Source organism: Solenopsis invicta, chromosome 4, assembly GCF_016802725.1.
Source record: "Solenopsis invicta isolate M01_SB chromosome 4, UNIL_Sinv_3.0, whole genome shotgun sequence".
Taxonomy (NCBI): Eukaryota; Metazoa; Arthropoda; class Insecta; order Hymenoptera; family Formicidae; genus Solenopsis; species Solenopsis invicta.
Window position 1 is genome coordinate 25952972 of NC_052667.1, and position 24092 is coordinate 25977063.

At 30.9% G+C, this 24092-nt stretch overlaps 1 protein-coding gene and 1 non-coding gene across 2 annotated transcripts in view; both read right to left on the reverse strand.

Annotated features, from left to right (window-relative positions):
• The window catches only part of LOC105200156 (fatty acid synthase), a 64219-nt gene extending 60319 nt beyond the window's left edge, over positions 1-3900 (reverse strand). The window contains exons 1-4 of the mRNA XM_039448150.1: positions 3855-3900; positions 3605-3792; positions 600-850; positions 268-499 (exon numbers count right to left, since the gene is read on the reverse strand). Of these exons, the coding sequence (XP_039304084.1) occupies positions 268-499; positions 600-850; positions 3605-3767 (646 nt within the window). The 5' untranslated portion in view covers positions 3768-3792; positions 3855-3900. The remainder of the gene's footprint in view (positions 1-267; positions 500-599; positions 851-3604; positions 3793-3854) is intronic.
• A 14163-nt stretch (positions 3901-18063) lies between these two features.
• LOC105203934 lies at positions 18064-22630 on the reverse strand. Its single transcript, XR_005574610.1, has 5 exons — positions 21337-22630; positions 20847-21164; positions 20235-20641; positions 19969-20141; positions 18064-19512 (listed from the first exon to the last, which is right to left on the reverse strand). It is a non-coding gene; the product is annotated as a histone acetyltransferase p300 (transcript).
• Between the last annotated feature and the right edge of the window lie 1462 nt (positions 22631-24092).

Sequence of the window (24092 nt, forward strand, 5' to 3'; positions counted from 1 at the left end):
TCTGTATATTTTTTTCCTAAATATAAAATCGATTATGAATAAACGCAGTTTATCTATATGTTTGCCCTGCAAAATTAAAATACTATTTGTCTCAAAAAACAATATTTTATTTTAGCAAAATCTTATTGCAAATATTTCATCAAAGTTACATAACTTGATGAATACTGAATAAATTTATTTTTTGTGAATGCTACGAGAAAAACGTAATTCTATAATTTTTATACGTTTCTTTACGTGTATTAAAAAAGCAGTTCGTTTGAAAAATACCTAGACGTGAAAACTGCAGGGTTACCATAGGATGAAAACATATATTTGCACCCCCAATTATCGCATCTTCGCATGTACCCGACATGATATAATCATATCCAACGGCCAGGGCATAAGAGCTCGAACTACAAGCTGTATCCATTGTATGTGATGGTCCTTTTAGATCCAAATGGGATGAAAGAATATTTGCTAACGTAGATTTGCTACATCCAATAATATTCTGACCGCGTAGCTAATTATAAAAATTCATCATTATGCAAGTTTTTGCACAGAAATAACAAATTCAATAATTTTTTTTCTAGTATGTTTTTATTAATTAATAATTTTTTTACCTGAAGATTCTCGTATAGAAATTTTTCTTGCGTTTCTACGTAAGTTACTGCTATGATTACAGCAGTATTTTTTCCTTTCAATTGTTTTGGATTAATCCCGGCATCGAAAATTGCTTCATAAGCATGTTCCAATAATAATCTCGCCTCAGACGCAAGTGTATGTGCTTGCTCAAAAGAAAGTCCAAAGAAGTTCGCATCAAATTTTTCCACATTATTAATTGTTCCCATACATTTTGGTATTTCCGGATGCTCTAATAAAAGATAGATTTACATGAACCTTGACTATTTACTTTTTTATATAAAATTTAAGATACTCGTTTAACATAAATATATAATTAAAGTAGAAAAAAGGATTGTGAGATAGGTGTCGTGATGATATGTCACGATTTCATGTATTATCCAATTCGCGTTACATTCTAGTAGCAATTGTTAAAATTACTTTGTTAGTTTTTTTCAACGTTGTAGGATGGTTACTGGATATCAAGAGTCAGTTGTATTTAAATTAATATTTGAAATACGCAGATATTTAAAATAAAATAAAATATAATAATTATTTAATATTTATTATATGTACCCATACAGCACAGAAAATTCCAGCAACATTGCAGCAACGTTGCAATGTTGCAGATTGCAATGCAATATTACGGAGACATTGCAGAAACATAAATTAACAATATGCCTGCAACATCGCTTAGCATATGCCAGTAATATTCCAGAAACATTGCAATATCATAATTTTTTAATAAAGTAGTGGCAATAAAGAGCCAAAGCAGAATATTTGCGTATAATAATATATTAATTTAACTCATCCATAATTATTCATCCGCATTTAGCAAACTAAGGTCGGGCGACGTTACTAAATTTTTCGCTGAATCTCTACATTCCCTAAGAATACAACCGTCCATATATCGACTGTAAGTCAACTCATCCAAGTCAAGCTTTCAAAGTTGACTGCAAATCGACTTTGCATAGACGTCTGCAAACATCCTTCAAATGTTGACTCTAAGACGTCTAGAAAAAGGCATGCGATCCAGTGGTGCTGTGTGCATCATAGTATTGTTAAGAAACATAAATATTTATATCAATAGATGAAATAAGTTCATATATGAAGAAACCTCGATCTACAGCTCAATGAACAAACAATATTTTTTAATTGTTTTTTTAATAAAAATTTTTTTATATTTAATTTAATTATTGTATTATATTAATATATATTTTCTAATTGCATCTTATTTAAACAAATAACAGAAAAGTTATTCCAGATGCTATTTTGCATTTGCAAAATTAGTAAAAAGAACTATAATTTTATATTTGTTTATATAAATATTATGCTTTAATTATACATATTTCATTTTTTCGATAACGTATATTGACCTGATCTACCAGTTATATACACATATCAGCATAAAGTGTTCACAGGTCATCATGAGGAATCAGTTCGCAGCGATCACGGAGGTCAAGCAACGTTCACCAGAGTCGCGACTTGGATGGGTGACCGCTTGGAAATTTCCGAAAAAATATTCCCGAAATTTTTTTTGCAAAAAATGTTTTTAAAATGTTATACAAATATTGTTTTGTTTATTGGAATTATGTGATGTAATAATATTTATGTGAATATTTTGGAAAAATGGGATGTTTTAATGCAATATTTCAAAAAACGGACATCTTAATGTTGCTGCAATCTTCCAGCAATGTTGCAGCAATGTTTTGCAATCAAAATGCAATATTACAATAAAATCATTCTGCAATATTTTTGCAATCTCTCTGTGCTGTATGGGTAATGACTGATTTCTTATTTTGTATTTTATAAAGAAAGAATAAAAAAATTATTCTGAATAAATATTTTAAATAAGGGTAATTGTACACTATAGAGGAACCAGCTCCAATCATGTTGACCTTGACATATGTTGTAAAGGCAAAGATACCAAACAATTTTTTCTTATAAATTAATTAGCGCTCTCATCTAGTTTTTGAGATATACTTAAAGAAAGAAGAAACAGTTTTTCTTAATTATACCAAAAAATATTTATTTTACAAAAAAATGTGTTGGCAGGAAACGATGCTCTGTGTTTGGTGGAACTAGAAGGGTGTGGTCTATTATGAGCTATGTTAAAGCCTGGTAAAACGATTAATACCAAACGCTACCAACAATATTTAATCAATTTGAACCGTTTGCTACACGAAAAACGCATATGGCAACACAAATCATTTTTCTCCATGACAATGTTCCATCACATACAGCAAAACCGGTTCGCGACACGTTGGAAACACTCAGCTGAGAAGTGCTAGTTTTACCATATTGATTAGTAATATGATATTTGGCAGTTCAAATTTTATATTTTTAAAATTGAATTAGTAATTAGAGACCTTGAAAACACTTAAATAACAACTTTTAAGCAAATCCAATCAATTTTGATAATTTTGTCTGCCATTTTGACATTGAATTCATAATCAGCAATCTCAAAAACCCGAAATAGTGATTTGCTAAAATTTTGAGCAAACAAATTTAATCACAAAAACGACAATTTTTTGATATATATTAATAACTATTTACTAAAATTATTTATTTAAAAATGGCATTAAAAGTTAATTTATTAGTTACATGGAACTTTTAACAATCCAGCAATACCAAAGATGATAAAAAAATTTATTAAAAAAGCGATTTATTAATAAAACAAACTTATGTGATAGATGTAGCTTCAGAACCACAAATTCATTTTGGTGTCAGTTTAATGTCATATTAAATAATTACATAAAAAGAATAGAAGTAATCCAATATTAAAATTAATCTATTATACTTTTGTAAATACATTAATCTTAAATTGGTTCTTCTACAAAGTAAATTTGCGTTTGAGACATAAAAACAAATAGATATAAACATTTAAAAAATCCAGATAAAATATATTAAATGATATATACGTATTCTACACAATTTCATAAGTGACATATTTTAACAGACATAAACATTTTACACCACTGTATATAATTACATAAAAATTATTTACCTATTTTCCATCGACTATGGTCTTCTCTAACAAGATCCATTTTATTAAATAGATTTTCTCGTAACTGATGCATATTATTTGAATTTGGAAATCTACCAGCAATACCAGAAATAACGATCTCCTCGCCGGAATCAGTACCGTTCCATGTTTCTTTATCATCCATGATTTTAATTATTTATTTTGTTAATCTAGAAAAATGTTATGCGTACTTTATGTACTTATATTTTTATACTATTTTATTTCTTCATACCTGGTTTTAATATCACTATCTGTATAATATTACTATGATATTGTTCGAATTACAAATGAAAAGTGACACTGACTTCCTCAACAACGAGCTGCTTTTATATATCAAGTTTAAATGATTATTAAAATGTAGACTAATATGAATATTGCTTAATTATTACTGTCATCATATAATATACATCAAGGTTGCCCAACCAGTCGATCGCAAACTATTGGTCGACTGTCACGTTTTTCTTGATAGATCTTTCTTTCTTCTTTAATTATGTCTATTTAAAATCATTGTTTTAGTTGATTGTAATCAAATAAATTTTAAAATATTGCAAAATCTTAACTCAATGTCAAAGATCTTATTAATATTTGCATTATTTTGCAATTCTTTTTTACTTTTTAAAAATTTTATTATACGTTCATATATTAATTCTTATTTTATTTGAATTCTATTACAAAATTTATAAATTTTTATATTAATTTTTTTCTTATTAATTTGTTATTTCTTATTAATTTATTAGTTAATAAGTTATTTCTTATTAATTTCTTATTAATTTGTTTATAGTTTTGATATCTGTATTAATATGTTTAATAAACAGTTAAATCATGTTTTATATAATTTTATACTTTTTTTCTTATACCTTATACATACATAGGTAAATTGTAAAGTTACTCTAGTAAAAAAAGTAACTCACAGATGTAAAAACGTTGGGCACTCCTGAAACAACAATTTCAAAAACATTAATTTAACATTTATTCAACAATAATTTAGTTTTTATTTTACATCAATTTAGTATTTAAAACAATAATTTCATACATTAATTTAACATTTATTTAACATTATTTAACATTATTTAACATTATTTAACATTATTTAACATTAATTGCATATTTATTTTACATTTATTTAACATTTACTTAATATCCATTAATGTTTAATTCAGATATTATTTAATATTGTGTTACGTCCGCGGATTGTGAAATTGTATTCCGGGACGTATTTTTTTTTCTTTCTCGGTTTGATTTTACTTCTTTTTGAGATTAAGGCAGCTGTCACCAGTTGTGGCTCTGAATCGTGCGATAACACGCCCAGATACACGACAATTTATTTATATGGGAAAGAGAAGAAATTTTGGGAGGATATATAATTATGTGATTAATAAGCAGTGAATTTAGGAAAATTTAATAGTGTTTTATTGAAGTAAAAAGAGTTTTGACATGCGTGATTGAGCGTACGTTTGGCGTGAGATTATTATGAAAGTACATGCTTCGTGTAAACTTATTTGATTTATTTTGTTTGTGTATTTGTATAAGTGTTACTGTTTCTGTATAATTGTTTCATGAATGTCAGAATAGTAGAATAAGTGTGAACATGTGGATGTTTGTATGATAGAATCGCATTTTTGTATGATCGCTTGAAATTATAGGAATGATCGCTCTGGCTAATAGAATAAAGGAGTCAGTTTGGATTCGCGTCGGTCGGGTTCCATGTAACCGCGATGAGGTTCTTTGTCCATACTCACTTAATTTACTCATTTTATGAATTGACAAATTGAATTTGAGTTTTGCCATGAGAATACATTAACAGAGTTTTATATTTTAAATTATGAAGAGAGGAAAGGCTGAGACTTTGATTTGCTTGAATTTACAGTAGTTCAAAATTTTTAATTTAATAAATAATTAATTAGAGATGAATCGATTGGGTTAAAGACGACGTCCGTCCGAATGCCTTTTAAGAGGATAAAAATTCATTTCGGAATATTTGAGAGACACTGGTTATAGAGAAGGCGAGTCGAGCAGTCGCGTTTGCGAATCTTCCTCGATGGCAAAAGAGAAGAAGAAAGATAGAAGACGTCAAAGAGTCGCGTTAGCGAATCTTCTTCGACACTCGGGAAGAGAGAGAGAGAGAGAGAGAGGGAGAGGGAGAGGGAGAGGGAGAGGGAGAGGGAGAGGGAGAGGAGAGAGAGAGAGAGAGAGAGAGAGAGAGAGAGAGAGAGAGAGAGAGAGGGGGAGAGAGAGAGACGAGTGAGGCCACACTTAAGCTAATGCTTGGTGTGGTTCAACCCTCTGAGTCTCTAATAGGAGGGAGAAAGAAGGTAGAGAAGGAAAAGGCATCCGACAAGGGTCATCCCGAAAACCAACGTCTTCGCCTGGGATAAAACCCACCCGTCGGTGCGATCGTACTTGGATGTCTGTGTTTTGGCGGTCGCCGGGCAGTAAATCTCGCTCAACCAACAAGACGGATCTGAACTTCGGAGCTCCGATTTCGTTCCTTATATAGGTAAGAATATGAGCAAGAGGTGTTGCGAGACGATTCCTCAGGTCGCGGAAAATTTGGAGCGATGGTTTTTCGTAACGCATAGTTCTTAGGAGCCCGCATCCGCGACCGCGCGGCTCGCGCCCATAGTTTGCGCGATGACGCAGAGATCGTACGCGCGACGTTTCTAGATGGCGCGGAAACTACGCAACGCGGAGCTCGCATAGGGCCGTACTATGATTTTTCCCAACTTTGCGCTTTATACTGATAAGAAAATTTTATTGGAAGTGTACCGATAGCAAATTATGATGTCCGCGTGGATTTGGGTTTTATTTAAGAAGATGCTATAGTAACCGAAGAACTTCCTCGACGTCGGCATTGCAGATTATTTTTCGAGGGAGACCAGGCTATCGCTCTTTGTCTAACGCATAAATCTGTCTTTGTTTTTCGATTATTTCGCCATCTCCGAAAAGACCTATCAACTATAAGTCACTACTCTGCTTGCCATTGTTTACGTGCGCTAAGCGAAATTTGTACACGTACAGCTGTTTACATGTTAAACTTTTTTGTTAGGCTTTTGACTGGAATGACACACAGTCATTGTTGTTTGTTAGAGTTTTCTAAAGTGCGGCCTGGTCTCATTTCGTACATACGAGTTACAGAACGTTAGTAAATGACAAAAGTTAACCTCGGTTGACAGATCCACGAGCCGAAAATAAATAAATTTTTAACTTTTTGTTCGATTTTCTCGTAAAATTTACCAGCCCGCACTTTGTTTTGGTGCGTACTTTTGTTCTGTAAAAGGATTTTGTGATCTGTAGAGCCAATTCGAAAATTAATGAACACTGTAATGTGTCGGTAATTCCCGTCACTATAGCATCCTCTTAATTGCTCGGAGGGTGGTTCCAAATTTGATTTGCTATTGCTAGACAATTTTAAAAAGGATAGCGCAAGAAAATAAAAAAATTTTATCCGTCAGACGTAACAATTGATAAATATTTATCAACTTGATAAATCAATAACATATGGCAGTCTGCCAAAAACGTGATACGTGACATCGTTATTATTGGAAAGCGTAAATAAATTTGACAATGACATACACTTTTGTAAAAAATGAATTATACAGTTAAAGCTAGGTTGTACCAATTCGTACAGAAAAACAGCTAAAATTAAGGCTCCTGAGTACTCGCCGCGGCCATATTGAAGTCGTGACGTTAGAAGCGAAAAATTGCGTGAAATGATACATAATTTTGTCCGACATGCTATTTGTAAACAAAGCCAATTTGAATAAACGGACTAAGCAGATGACTTTAAAACACTTCTAAATATTGGTCACGACTATCCTTTTTCCGCCTAGCAGTCAGTAAATAGTCGTAAAAAGCATGTAAAGTGACGTCTATTCAGACAGGAAAACACATGGATAGCTATTGAAAGGAGTGAAAAATGTACTTTTATGTATAAAATTCAAAGAAACTTTACTCGCGGTCCATTTTTACGAATTTGGTAAATACGAAACAAGTCATCTTTTAACAATGAAACACGTAATAACAAAATGACATGCACGATAACATTTCATCGTCATTCTGTCACGTTTCACGTGTATAAGTTCTAATTTTGTCCGCGACGGAATGTCGCTATCGTCAATGCGGAGTTCTCGGCTAAAGAGTCAGGAGCCTTAGGTTTTATTCAATCAGCACACAATACTTTTAAAACGTCTTTTTAATATTGATTAAATATTAATTATTTATTGTACAATCCATTATAACATTAATATTTATTTAATATTTATTAAATATTTATTTTACATCAATTATTTATTTAAAATAATCACTGGGTGACATACATTTTGGTGCCATTATGTAGGTTGATTCTAGAGGATTTGAGGTCGCTGAAAACGAATCTGAAAACTGTTTTTACTCATCAGCTCTTGTTTTTTAAATAACCGTTAAATCATGTTTTTTAAAAATTTGTATATCTTGTAATTTTTTAATGTTAAAAAAAAGTAATATTAAGGTTTACAATATGGCATTTTTACTCAGGAAGTCCCACACAATACTAATATTATTTTTATGATGCCAAAAAAATACACTGCCCACCAAAAAAAGTGGTACACTAAAAATTTAGGAAAAATTTACCAAACTTTAAATGCTTGTAAAACAAAATATATTTATGATACAGGGGTGTTTCAAAAAAGGAATTAAAACTTGAAACCAGTACTTTGAGAAACTTTTAATGCCGATTAAGTGGCATGATTAATTTGCTAATAGCCGATGATAGAACAAAAACTTGCAAAATCGATAAATAGAACGTGCAGTTTCTAGAGTTGTGTGAAGTGAAGCAGTTAACGTAACTCAATAAAGTAAAAAGTGCGTAAAAGTTCAAATTTTTCTTTTCAAAATGCGATTTTGCGGAACTTGATACGATAATTTTTTGCTAAGTTATGTCAATTTGAAGAAAAGTTGTTTTTTATGAGATAATAATGAATTATGAATTGCAATGTCGCCGTTATCAATGCAAATCACTACAATTCTGTCCAAGTCATGTTGTTGGTTTAAAAACATATCCGTGTGTGTGTGTGTGTGTGTGTGTGTGTGTGTACGTGCGTGTGCGTGTGCGTGCGTGCGTGTGTGTGTGTGTGTGTGTGTGTGTGTGTGTGTGTTTCCACAAGGAGATACCGTGGAATTGACGAACCACGGGGTCTTTATCCTTGTGGTATGCAAATACACACACACACACACACACACATACCCCACACACACACACACACACACGCACACACGCACACGCACACACACCCACATACACACACGCATACACACACACACACACACACACACACACACACACTCTACAAGGAGGGTTTGGAGTCTTTATCTACCACCGTGTTCAAATAACTTAAACAATTTTTGTACAAATTTGCTTCTGATTGTGTATTTAGTTTTTTGTAGATAAGTAAAGTAAAAGTAAATTTGAAAATAGTAAATAAAAGCGGAAACTACATGTTTTACCTTAACGATTTGACTAAAACCACTTGCAGGTTCAGCATGACCAAGATTAGATTTGACAGAACCAATCATCAATGGAGTTTTTCTTACACAAAACATTCTGGAGTGCACTGACTTCCTGAGAATTGCCAACTTTGATAGCGGTACCATGTGTTTCAATGTAATACAAATATAATTTCGGTATTCCGCATTCATCATAAAATTCCATCAATAAAGTACTTTGCGTATGCGACGATGATATGTTATTCCTTCTTCTTTATTGTCATGATTAATTTAATATGCGGGCATATGGCATAAATTCTTTTCGCATTTTTTGCCTTTTGAAGGTATGCCACTGCCACCGTTTTACTACACGAAGATCCCTCTGCCGTGATGTCAAAAGATTTGCAATAACCGTCGGCTGACAGAAGACCTCAAAGATACAAAATATGTGAACATATTTCAATTTATTTATTCAATATTGATTTAACTTATACATAGAAGAAGATAAACCTTCAGAAAATTTGTGCCCTCCTCAGATGTATAAAAATAAGAATACAATAGATTTCTATGTATTTTTATTTCCTGCATATGATATTGAATAAACACATCTTTTCCATAAGTTTACTCATAAAAATTACAATATTATTTGTCTCAATCAGAAAATAATATTTTACTTTGATAAATCTTATTGCATTTTTATAAAAGTTATACAACTTAGTGAATATTGAATAAATTTATTTTAATAAATGAGAAAAACGTCTTTTAATTTTTATGTGTTTTTTTTCGTGTATTAGAAACGTAATTAATTTGCGAAATACCTAGACGTGCAAATTGCAGGTTTACTTTGGGATGAAAATACATATTTGTAGCACTAATTATTGTGTCTTTGCATTTACCCGACATGATATAATCATAATCGACGGCCATGGTATAAAGGCTCAAACTGCAATTATCAATTGTATGTTGTGGTCTTTTCAGATCCAAATGGTACTCGTATAAAAGCACGTTTGCTGTTACAGATTTGTTACATCTAATAATATTTAGTTCACCTATTTAATTATAAAATTCAAGCTCTACCCATTACAATTTTCCGCTCAGACATAACAATGATTTTTCAAATTTATTATACTCTTTAATAATTTCTTCTACCTGAACATTTTTATATAGAAACTTTTCTTGCGTTTCAATAAAAGATACTCCTGTGATTATGGCAGCATTTTTTCCTCGCAATTGTTTTAGATTAATTTCCGCATCTATAATTGCTTCATAAGAACGTTCCAATAATAATCTCACTTCTGACAAGAGTGCATGTGCTTGCTCGAAAGATAATCCAAAGAAATTCGCATCAAATTTTTCCGCATAGTTAATTGTTCCCATTTTGGCAAGTTCGGATGCTCTAATGAGAGATCGATAAATTCATTTGAGTGTTGACTGTTTCCTTCTATATTAAATTAATTTAAAATCTTTGACATATAAATATATATAAATTTGTAATTAGAAGAGAGAAAAAAAGCATGAGATAGGTAACATGATAATTAAGATACCATATATCGTATAATTTGCGTGAATTCTAATTGTAATTGTTAAAATTATTTCGTTAATCTATTTAGACATTGTAAGATGATTACTGGTCATTAGGGATTGGATAAAATAACATTATTTAAAATATTATAGTATTTAATATAAAATAGCTACTTAGTATTTATAATATTAAATAATTATATTTCCTATAACCTATTTCTTACTTTTTATTTTAAATAGAAAAAACAAAGAAATTATTTGATTCTAATAAGTGTTTTAAGTAAGTTTTCACTGTTAGTTAATTTTTATTGAATTTTTTTTATTGAAAACAAAAAACAAAAACCATTGTTATAAAGAAAAGATTTAATGACGTTATCTTCAACCCAAAGCCAAAAATATTATAGCAGCTATTCCTCATTCTTATTTTAAATTACACAAAAGAGAAAATAAATTACGTACACAATCTATTCTTTTGATAAGCAGAAAAACCTGGTGATAACGTAGATAATACATTGACATCTGTCACTCCTCGGGATGACTTTGTTTTAAAATTTTTTCCTTTTTTTAAAGTTGAAAACGAAGGTTCTAATTGAAGATTGTATTAGCACTAAACAAATTTTTTTATATCAATATTGAAACACTAATTTATAAAATTAGTCATTTTTAATGCACTTAAAATTTATATTTGTATTTGTAATGTATGTACATATATTTGCAAATTATAACTTAATTAAAAAGAAACAAACTAAAAGATTTCTTATTTTTTATAATGTAAAATTTGATATAAATAGTAATTTTTGTATATAATGAGTTATTAAAATATTTGTTTAAATATAAATTATTAAATATTTTTCATTGATGCAGGTGGTGCCGGATCAATCGCCAACCACGTGAAAGCCAGTGCCGTATTCAACTTATAAACATATTGATAGAAATAAAGATGTGATGAAAGTAGTGGTGATGACGGATAAGGCAAAACCTACGCGCGAAAAGAGCAGTAATCCAAGATTTAAGAAACGGTAGAGTTCCAAAAATCGCTAACATCCCAGCTGAAATAATCAAAGCAGATTTAAACACAGCGACTACCATGATGACATTTCTGATTACAAATACTTGGAGGCAAAAAATAATACCCGAGGACTGGAAAAAAGGTCTATTAAGATACCCGAAAAAAGGCGATTCCAACAATTGTAAAAATTGAAAGAAAATAACTGTCTGTGCCAAATAAAGTCAAGCCGAATTATATTAAAGAGGATAAAAGGTATTATAGTATCGATAAGCTGAGTTAAGGCTCGCTCCAGCTCTTCGAAGTTAAAATCCATCTCTGTATACCACAACGAAGCTTTCAAACCTTTTAGAATGAAGCATGTTTATCACCGTGTCATTCAGGCCGTGACGCGAAGTAATTGTTACAAGGACAAAAATTGCATCCAGCTTCGGTTTTAGGGATTAGAAGGCTGCCAAGCACCGTCCTACTCGTCGCTCCAATAGGTCCTGCAAAGGCGTACTGCTAAATTCATCGGAATACCGAGAAACATCACCATCACAGCTAATGAGCTCTCTCGATGACATCTCCCTGGAGGTATGAGTTGTCGAGGGCCAGCTCGTTCAACACAGCATCATTTATCGATTACTATTGTCTGAATCCTCAACATTCGGTTAACGGCGAACGTCTATTCGCGGGTTAGACAAAATTACCATAAGATCAAATCAGTTTACAGATACGTCGGAAACTGCTTCAGGGTAGCGATCATGTAACTTTTTCCCTAGGGCAGAAAGGTGAAAGGTGAAATCTTTCGCCATTGAAGTTAATGACGAAATTTTTCACTTTTCACCTTTCCGCCCTAGGGAAAAAGTTACATGACTGCTACCCAGGTCAAAAACGGTAAGTCACCAAGCATTATACTACATAGACATAAGTGACTAACAAAACAACTACGACGGTAGCACACAGCTCCAGTCAAGGAGAATCTCACGAGTTATGTCTGGGGAGAATAACCTTTGTTTTCGTCATTTTTTTGTTTTGAATGAACGTGCGCTGCTTGTTGAAGTTAATCTCTTTTCTTCATTAAGAAAACTTAAATGCTTCCACCGATCTGTTTCTCAGACTATTCTTCTTTTAAATTTTTTTATTTTCTCTTCTTTGTACAACTCTTCTTATTGTTAGTTCTTATTTCTCTTCTTTTAATTTTTTATAAGAAAAAAATTTGCACTCGCTCTTCTTTTCTCCCTATACGCCTTTCTTTCCTCCGCTTTTTTCCTATGAAACTTTTTCACCTTTTTTTTACTTTCTCGTATTTTGCATATTTCTTCTCATTTCGACACAGCCAAAAAACAAATTTCTCCTTGCCTAAAGAACTTTGCTTGAATCAAAGGAATTTGTGCATTGCTATATAATTGAAAAGTTTTTTTTTAATTTGAAGAAATTTTTTGGTTATTCCTTTTATTAGAATTAAAGAAATAGTTTGGGTGTGTAACACAAAATTTGTCAGTACATCTCTGCTAATATTTTTTATGAATTAAATAATTATTTATTTAAATTAAATGATTTGAATAAATAATTTATTTACTTTTAAAATGGCAACGTAATTTCTTAAAATCAAATTTTTATTTTACGTGTAGGTATTTTTACTTCAACTTAAAGGAACCGTGTTAAAAAAACAATTTTATCAATTTAAACATAATTTTTCTCTGGGTACAAGACCTCTTTTCTTTTACCTTTTCCTTCTTCCTAGCATCAACTTTTTCCCGCCAGCTTTTTTTTCTCCTTTTCTATTAGCTTTCCATTATTCCTTTCACAGTATAACACTTACCATTTTTCTTCTTTGTGCCTTCTTTCTGCCTTTCCGGTTTTGTCTTGATTCCCCTTTTTTCATCTTCTTCTTGTTACTCCTGTTACTCTTCCTACTCTTTTCTTTCTTCCATTTCCGTTTCCTATTCTGCACCTTTCTACAAAAATTCTCTCTTTTCTAATCTTTAATCTTCCGCCTAAATTCCTATCTATACTCTTTTTGTTTCCTACCTAAATTATCATTAAAATCGCTCTTTTAAAAATAATACCACAATTATTGACATTTTGTCTTTGCCGCTCTGCCTATTTTTCATTCTTCTCTGTCTAACTACATATTTTGTCTTACTTATACTCTTCAATTTGAGCTATTATTGTATATGTGCATCCCGTCTTATTTCGCTACCCTAACTTCTATCACTTTTAGACATCATCTATCTTCTTAACGTCGTTGTATCTACACATATTCTCTTTTATATTCTTTTAAATATCTAATTTCTTGTAAATTACCCAATGTACTCAACACATTCTTCTATTATCGCAACACATTCTGTTCCTTCTGAATATCTCTTAATTCACACACACGCACACGCACATCAAACCAACTCTTTAATATGTCACTTTAATATCTACTGAGTTATTTTAAAGAAACAAAATAATATTCTACCGTCTTTTTCTCTCATCTACATAAACACACACAGTTGCAGAAGTGATATATTCTAACAATCAGACATAAACATTTAAAACTATATTAATTATATATGAATTATTTACCTATTTTCCACCGACCATGATCTGCTCTAACAAGACCCATTTTATTAAATAGATTTTCTCATAAATGATGCATATTGTCTGAATTTGGATATCTACCAGGAATACCAGAAATAACGATCTTCTCGCTGGAATCCGTACCGTTCCATGTTTCTTTATCATCCATGATTTTAATTATTTTTTCGCTTAATCTAAAAAAATGCTATGCGTATTTATTTAGTTTTTTCAAGCTTTTAATTGTATGTACCTAGTTTTGATGTCTGCAATATCACCATATCATTTGAATTACACATGAAAAGTCACAACTTCTTTAATGATGAGCTGCTTTTACATAATCATCAATTCAAATTATTATTACAATGTAAGCTAATGAGAAGACTGCTTGATTGTCAATGTTATCATATACATGTACTCTTCCGCTAAAAAAAAATATTTATTCGCTATAATTCGCTATAAAATCATATATACAGTGGGTAAAAAAAAATTATATACTCATCATATGATTTTAGCGTAATCTTGAACCGTTTTTATCGGCAGTGTTGTAAATTAGATGAGCTATTATAATACCAATGTCAAAAAACTGGCAATAAGATACGGGAATTTAGACATGAAAAAAAAACTGGGATGACACTCTCACGTTTCTTTCTACCTATATGCTTCTTTTATTCTGTTATATATAATAATAAATAAGCTAAAATGTAATATAATGGTACCTAGAATATTATTAAAAACACAAAAACTCATTATTTTTTAAAATATTGTTGCAACATTACGTTGCAATATTTTTAAAGTCAGATTTTTTTCACTGCTGCAATGTTTTTCCCCTCTTTTACCTTATATGAAGTGAGTATGAAAATGAAAAGGCATAAGAGAATGTATATATCAATATATAATATTCCGGATACTATTTTTATTATTTAAACGGAAATGGATTAAATATTTATAATTCATTTTAATTCATTTGAATACATTTTGGATTAAAATACAGCAATTAAGTCAGTTCAATGACTTAATGTCGTGGATTAAAATAGATTGGATGACTTGCAAAAGCTGCTTTTAAAGTAAAAAAATATAAAAATCACTTTATTTCAGTCCCGTTTCACGGATTAAAATAAATTATATGACCCAAATAACTTTTTTAGATAAAAAAAAAAAAATAAAAATCCCGTAATTTCAATCTCACTTTATGGAGTAAAATAGATTCAAGCAATTTTTAATTCTTATTCTAATTTTAACTTTAATTGGATTAAAATGGATTTGTGTAGCCAAATCCAAATTCTTGATTTTTTGAAACCATTTTTATCCATTTTAAATATTTTGAATCTATTTCCGATTGCTGAGTATTTAACCTTTTCCTATTACGAAACATTATATATCGTAATAAATATTAATTTTGTTCTTAAATTCTAATATTCTCAAGTTCGTGAAAAGAAAAGGTTGCATTCAAAGGTGATTTATTAACATTTAACTGCCAAATCATTTACATATAATTAAACTCAGTTATGTGAAAAATTCAAAAGAAGCCAAATGTACATGTTTTCTCAAAATTTATTACATTTAATATTAGAAACGTCGAAACTTACTCTAAAAATTTATTATTCGTATTTGAATCATTGAATGCCGAGGCATTTTCAGAATTGTTTTAATTATTCTTATACAGTCTAACCTCGATAGCTTGAATCTCAAGAGAAGAACTAAATTCTTCAAGTTATAGGTTTATTAGTATTAGATTTTGTTTTATCAAAATTTTGATCGAATAAAAGAAGATTAAGGAAATGCTAAAATTGCGTGAATTATCAAGATTTACATCTGAATATCTTCGAATTAGCTTTACAGGATCACAAAAACTTTTTCTAGAATTAAAATAATAAAAAGTATATTAGCAATAATAAATTTTCCAAGAAAAAATTAAACAAAAACTTAAAAAAATCGTCAAAAATTTTCACCTGGAAATTTTTTTACACCTGTCACCTAGAGTTAACTTTACCGCAATAGGAAAGTTGTGTAGCTCATGCAGAATGAAATTATTACAGACCTCGGAAGACAGATACGAAGAACACTGATCGTGTGAAATTACGACTAAACGCCTAACAAACCAAATATTTTGATAAAATTTTATTGCACGTACTTCGCTCAACAAAATGAACTGTGGTAAACAGAGCAGTTATTGTGTGACACAGTATAAGATTTTGTATTAGATGGCACTAAAATCGAAGAACAAGGACAAATGATATATTCATGAGTGCGTTTGACAAGAAGCACTAGCCTGCTCGCCTGAGCTTAGTGACCTATTTCCCTTATTTTTCGCTCCGCGTATGATCACGTGTTGCTTGATTCTCACTGGAAAAAAGAATTTGGAGTACAGACGTCGAGGAAGTTTGGTTTTAGGTCTTAGGTCTTAGCATCCTCTTAACTATAAAAATTCGACTTATAGAAACTTTGTAGGACTGTTAATAATTTTCCTACTATAATAGCTTTTAAAGAAAAAAAAATACAATTTTTCTCAGTAAATTAATTATTGCATACTGTAAACATAATCATAAAATAAATACCCGGCTATTACTTATATACTTTTATTTTTAAAAAATCTGTAGTTTTACTCTGTGTTAATAAATTCATACATTGTTGATCAATTGCATTTTCAACGATAATCAAAGAAGAGAATACGTTGTCCTCAATATTATTACATGTTTCTATAAAATATTTTTCCTTGTTTAATATTTGATAAATTACAAGAATGAAATGATTCCAAGAACGATTTATTATAGTGCAACTATTTAGTGATACATATATACACACTTATAGCTGCAACTTCAAGTTATAAAGACAATGACAATAGAAATTTTGACTTATAGAGGTGAACATCAACATAAAAAGTCTGGATACTCTAAATTCGAATTGTAAAAGTAGAATAACAATACCTCTAAATATCTAAGAAATAATTTAAGTTAAGATTATTAAGATTATTTATTTTAACTTTTGGAGCGGAAGAGAATAAACAAAATTTTCGTCTTCTAGAGGTTTTTGAGTTATCCAAGTCCGACTGTATAAATGACATATAATATATATAGTAATTAATAACATGTTTCAGTGATATACATATGTATATCATTAATATAAAAAGTGACTTATTGTGAGAAAAATACATAAATCATATGCATTGTTTACAGAAAATGTAAAAATGTTTCTAAAACATTTTTTTTAATAAATTTTTTTAGCAAATTTTTAAAAATTTTATTAATTAATGACTTCTGATCTCTTCACACTTAATTGATTTGATTCTTATTTTGCCTCAGTAGTGCTAAAGTCTATAGATTTCTATTAACTATCTTGATTGTTAAGGCGATGCTGAAATCATCAGTTTTATCAACGACTTACATATGTACGATTTACATACGTATGATTTACGCAAGTGGCGCTTTTCTTTGTGATTTATTTAAAAAACATTATGTAATTAAGAAACATTAAATAAAGTAACAATAAAATAAGTTTAACCTAAATTAATGATATAAGTAATAAAATAAATTTATTTCAAAACTACATTATAAAAAAATTTCTATAATCTCGACTAAAAATTTAAATAAAATTTCTAAAAAGTATGAAAATTTTCGTGGAATTTTTCACATAAGCTAGAGTATATCTGATAAAAAATTTACAATAAGAGATTAACGATAAAAATAATCTACTTTTTTATTCGCCTTAAAATGGACTTTTTATTTCATACAATCAAAGTTATTTTTCTTACATAAATCTTTCTATTTAAACATTGAAGCTTAACTTAATAATAATTATATTGTTAAATAAAAGTTATATTTTAACGATTAGATTCAATTTAATTCAATACGTTCAATTTTGTCGATTTATATTCGAACAAAAAAATGTAATTTGATTTAATTTGGCATTGAAAAGCTTTGATTCACTCAATTTTTAGATAAAATGACACAAAAGCATTTATTTATAATATTGCACCCGCATTATACAGATATTACGGACATTTGTGTGTGTGTGAGCTACAGTCTGTAGTTATATGATTCACATAGTCTTAGTACAATTATCGCCATCGTAATGATATTTCACTAAGAATAAAGACGAAACATTTTAAGAAAGAATCCTGCAAGATTAATATCACCTGTGGAAGTTAAAAACAGCTGATTGGTAAAACTTGTTTGCGAAGCACTCTGAGATATTTACATTTGCTGATTGATGGACATTAATTGAAATTAGCGAGTTTTTTCTGCTCTCTCGATGATGGGAGTCGCGCGAGGCGTTTTCGTCTCGTAACCCCGATTTCTCGCGACTTCGTGTAACATTGGCGATACACGACAAAAACGGGGCGACACAATCCTATTTTTGCGAGTGCACCAGACAGTTGGACGTCTCCACCGGCTGTTCTATTTGCGTATCATAGCAAGCGACGAAACGTAAAATACACACGAGGCACTATTAACGCGATGTCTGTTGTCCGCGTTCGCGAAGTTTAATATAAAGGGATAATTTTCCTTTTGCAGCTGTCGCTGTCTCGCAAATTTTACTCGTTAGTGCATCGAGATTCACCCGCTTTTTCCGGATGTAGAACCAAGTAAATCGTAAATTACGATTATTTATTGTAGGTTTCTGCGTTCAAACTTTCAAAAAGAAAAAGATAGAAAGAGAATTGATCATTCATTGTGGCCTTAAATATATTTCGGTACAAATTTTTATCGAAGATTGTACCTATATAATTGACAAAAATGAACTTCTGATTAAGATAAAGTTAAATTGTTAAATCTTACAATCTTACAGAAACGAGCTCATGCTAATTTAAGACGTATGTTTGCGGCTTAATTCATTATTTAATATGTATTTAATAGATTAATAACTGTTTTTCTTTGATTTGATAAAAACTAAGTATAGTCAAAACGTACTTGTGTAATATCGTAGGAAGAAATTACCATTGTCCAAAAATTATACTATCTATAATTGCTTATCTATATTTGGCCGTTTTTCTTCAATATCTTTACTTTATAAGGAACGAGCGCTACAAATAGGATAAGGTTGCCGAAATCGCACCACTTTTGACATAAATGCTTATAACTAAGAAATTAGAGGAATATTTTTAATTTCCTTACGCAATAATAAAGTACATTTCTCCTTTTACATATTTTTTTCAGAATTTTATCCGACTACCCAAACCATAGTAGGATCGGAATTTAAAGGAAGAGATACGTTCGGAGCGACTACTTGTTGTCCAGCATTGAGTACGGGTTGTCCCGGTGTTACTGTTGTTGCACTTGCAGCTGCTGTTGTTGTTGTTGCTGCTGTTATTGTTGCTATTGCTGTTATTCTTCTCGTTTTCGTCGTTTTTCGTTATCTGTTATTCGATAAATTGCTCTTACAATTAGTATTGTATAAGAACTTACTCTTGTATGTAATTTAAAAAGAAAATTATTTTAATCAGATTATAATATGAATTAAAATGAATCATCTCGTATACATAACCAAATATTCATAAAACTGTAATTAAGAGACGCGGTAGCATCTCTTGCCAAGTTTTTATGTAACAAAATCGCGTAAAACGGCAACGAAACGCAAACGAAACAAATCATGATACTCGTATTAACGACAAAAAATATTTCGAAAGATTTAGGCCGATATTCATAATTCGTTAATATTTTAGAACTGTATTAAATGAAGTCTTAAAAAGCTCGTATGATACTGTGATTGGTTTATAACATCTTAAGACTGTATTTAAAACAGTCTTAAATATAAACAAACTATGATAAAACTGACCTTAATAAATATTTTAATGTTACTAAAAGTACATTACCAAGTTCCTTTTGAATCTCGTAGATTTTTTTGGCCAACAAACAGTAATATTCCGAACGAGAGTTGGCCCTTTCGTACATGTCACCCTCCATCTTTCTTGCATATGCGATCAAATTGTATATTGTTTCATTGAGTATGGCTTGTGAATCGGGAGTCGGGAATATTGCTTGAATCCTAAAAAAATAGAACAAGTTATAATGTATGAGGGGGGGGGGCGGAGGGGTACGGGTTTCAAACGAATACATGTACAATAAAACTCTTACTAACAATTTATGAACAAGATGGTTCCTGAGATCTAGAGTAACGGACATATGCCACTCCTTTGTCCTTTGTGCCGGCGTCGATGTGACTTGACCAAGTTGAAGACCTCCTGGAAGCTCCTGGAATTCTCTAATCCATTTTCTCCACCTATCACACCAGGTTGTCCGAATTCATTCAGTCCAAACATCGCTTGAATATTAACGGATTGTTGTAAATATACAAGCCAATAAGCAATGGTCGCTGCCGCGGCGGATGTGGTCCGGTCTTCGGTACCGACTGATTGCCGGCTACCCCAACCGTAGTAAGATCAGAATTTAAAGAAAGAGATACGTTCAGAGCGACTACTTGTTGTCCAGCACCGACTATGGATTATCCCGGTGCACCCATCGCAAAATACACACGGACACCCATCGCTTATTGCTTTTCGCGTAAACTTTTACATAAATTATATTTTATATTTTTAACAAAATATTGAAAAATAATATTTTCAAATATATTTTTCCACATATGTAAATTTTATAAGGTGTTTCAGATTTGAAAGAAAAATACAAGCAGTAGATTTTTCTAATAAAATATACAACGAAATATATTAAGATGATATAAGAGTTTTTAAATTACCCTGCGCTGAATTAGTCCTGCTTTCATTAGCTTGTTTTATCGGAACACAGACTGGACAATCACTTCGATTACAGTGTTTCCAGTGACTGATGATCTGCCTAGACATACTGCAATGCGGGATGGTGCAACTCTTGCCAGATTGACAATTCGTCATGTGATTCAGAACGTTTTTCATAGTTCTGCAGTCTGGCACAGTGCACTGTCTTATCTCACCGTTCGCTTGACGCTCCCGTCGTTGGCATTTATGCGCGTGCAAAAGTAGTACCAATTGTTGCTGTATAAGTCTACATTTTTCTGGATCAGGCGTTGATTTTGCACCTAAGCGAAAAATGAAAGTTTTCACTAATCGTTAATGTATTATGTAAATTATAATATTAATAAAATTACGATGCAATAATATATACATCATAATTTTATATGATGCAACTTATAATAATACAAGATGAAAAAGTATAATACAATAATATAGGCTAAAAAAATATAAACTTACTCGTTGAAGCACCAACATCAGCCATTTGTCCTTGCGTAGCTTGTTGCGGACCTGGCTCTCCGGTTAACGCACTCGATTGTGGTTGAGCTGGACTTGATGCTGATGGTTGCGCCTGTTGCACTGCCGTTCCATCCTCTTGACCACCCACAACGTTTGTAGTGCCAATCGAGTCGGCGGTTCCAATAAAGCTTCCGATGGCGGCTGCTGCTTGTATAAAACTCATGTTCGTGTCTATGCCCTTTTGTTGCGGTTTGACAACCCCTGCGGGCTTATTGATTCTTTCTTCTGCTCAAATATCTAACTGCCTATTTTTTTACCAGAGAAAATATTGCCCAGTGAGAAATGACGTCAACTTGACCAATATTGAAATTTGATATCAACCCTCAGATCGATCTCGATATTCAGTTTCAATCATTCATCGATATCAAATCGACATTGAATTGATGTCAATTTGATAAAATATTTTTCATTGCATAATGTAATACATGGTCTGTCCCAAAAGTAATGAGAATGATTCTGGAGAAAATACTTTTGTTAAAATCAGGTTCAAATACACTTAGTAGTTTTCAAAGTAGTTCCCTTGAAAGTCTATACACCGCGTCCAACATTGCTACTATTCTTCATAACAGGTTGAAATTCTTCAATAAAGACACTGTTCAATGTCCTCGTCACAGCCGGACGTTTTCTATGGTCCCAAAATAGTTTTCTTTCTGATCAGATTTGATGCAAGAGAACAGAAAGAATAAGTTACAAGGAGCTATGTTTGGGCTATAAGGTGGTTGTGGAAACGTTAGAATGTTCTTTGTAGCCCTTTGTAACCCCAAAAACTCCCTCACCGTTAACGAATGTGACTCAACGCGTTGTCGTGATGAAGAATCCAGGTGTGCTGGATTTCTGAGCGAACGCGCGCGACCCTTTTTTTCAAACGATCGAATACCTGGATGTAAAATGCTGCGTTTACTGTTTGTCCGATCGGTACAAACTTCTTGTGGACGATTCCTCTGCAGCTGTAACAAGGACCTTAAACAGTGTCTCCGTTAAAAAATTCCAACGCTGTTATGAAGAGTAGCAGCAACGTTGAACGCGGTGTATAGACTCTCAAGGGAATTACTTTGAAAATTATTAAGTGTATATAAATCTGATTTCAATAAAAGTATTTTCTCCAAAAAATCATTCTCATTACTTTTGGAACAGATCATATATCTCATACAGCACAGAACATTGCAGCAACATTATAGCAATGTTGTAAATTGCAATGCAATATTACGGAGATATTGTAGAAATATTGCGATGTTGAACGTTGAAGTGTGATTTTTTCAATATTGAATCTATGTTGATTTTTATACATTAAATGTTAACGTTGCTGTAACATTGAAGCAATATTGAACAATTATTATCAATATTTTTTTATTTTGTAAAAAATAAATACAAATAAAAAGTTGTGTAAATCCAAAAACATAAATATTATCGATATACAAAATAGATCTATAACGCAAAAACCTTGATCCATATCTTAATGATCAAACAATATTTTATAAATGTTTTTTAAAAGTTAAAAAAAATTTTGTTTTATATTTAATTTAATTATTATGTCATATTAATTTGTTTCTAATTGTATTCTTATTTATACCAACAACAAAAAAATTATTTCAAATGCTATTCCGCATTTGTAAAAATTAGTAAAAAAAACTATAATTTTATATAGATTTATATAAATATTATGTTTTAATTATACATGTTTCATTTTTTTGATATATATATTCCTAATCTATTAGTTATTATCATAAAGTGTTCACAGATCATCACGAGGGATCCAGTTCGCAGCGGTCACACAAGTCAAGCATCGTCCATTGCGGTCACGACTTGGATGAGTAGCCACTTGGGAATTTTCAAGAAAAAAATCCCAAAATTTTTTTGTGAAAAATGTTTTTTAAAATGCTACGAAAATATTATTTTGCATTGGAATTATATAATATAACCACGTTAATATTTACATTTCAAAGAAATTTTTTTATATGTTGAATAGATGTTGGATCAATATTGAATCAATGTTGAAATCAATATCTATAAAACATTAATTCAAGGAACATTAGATATTGCTACAATGTCTCATTAATATTGTATCAATATTTTACAATCTTGCTGCAATATTCGCAATCTTGGAATTAAATATTGCTGAGAAGTTGATACAATATTAGTGTGCTGTATGGGAACGGATCTCAATAATCAATATACATATTCCAGTAAGCATTATTGAGAGGAAGAGTTCTTTAAGAGTTCTTTTTAAAGACTTCATTAATTTTTCTTGCAAAATGATATCAATAAGCTATTTTTGTACATGATGTCTTTCAAAAGACCTCTTTAAGAGAACTTTTTAAGACCTCATTAATTTCTCTTCAAAATGACATCAATAAATTATTTTTTTTCAAAATGTCTTTCAAAAGAGCTCTTTATGATGTCTATCTATAGATGTCTCTAGAGTCTCAGAGAGAAGAGCTCTTCAGAAGGACTTTTTAAAGATCTCATTAAGTTCTCTTAAAAATGATTTATCTTTTCTAAAGATGTTTCTCACAAAACATAACTTTGATTGTTATTAGAGCATAAAAAGAATTACAAATAATATAATAAACGAAAGACTAGTGTTCGGGCAGTACTCACAACGCAAGTTCCTTCCTATTTAAATCAGCTTTATTTTAAATATAACTTTTTATTCAAGATATAACAAAAGTGTACGATTAGCTCCCTGTTAGCGTATT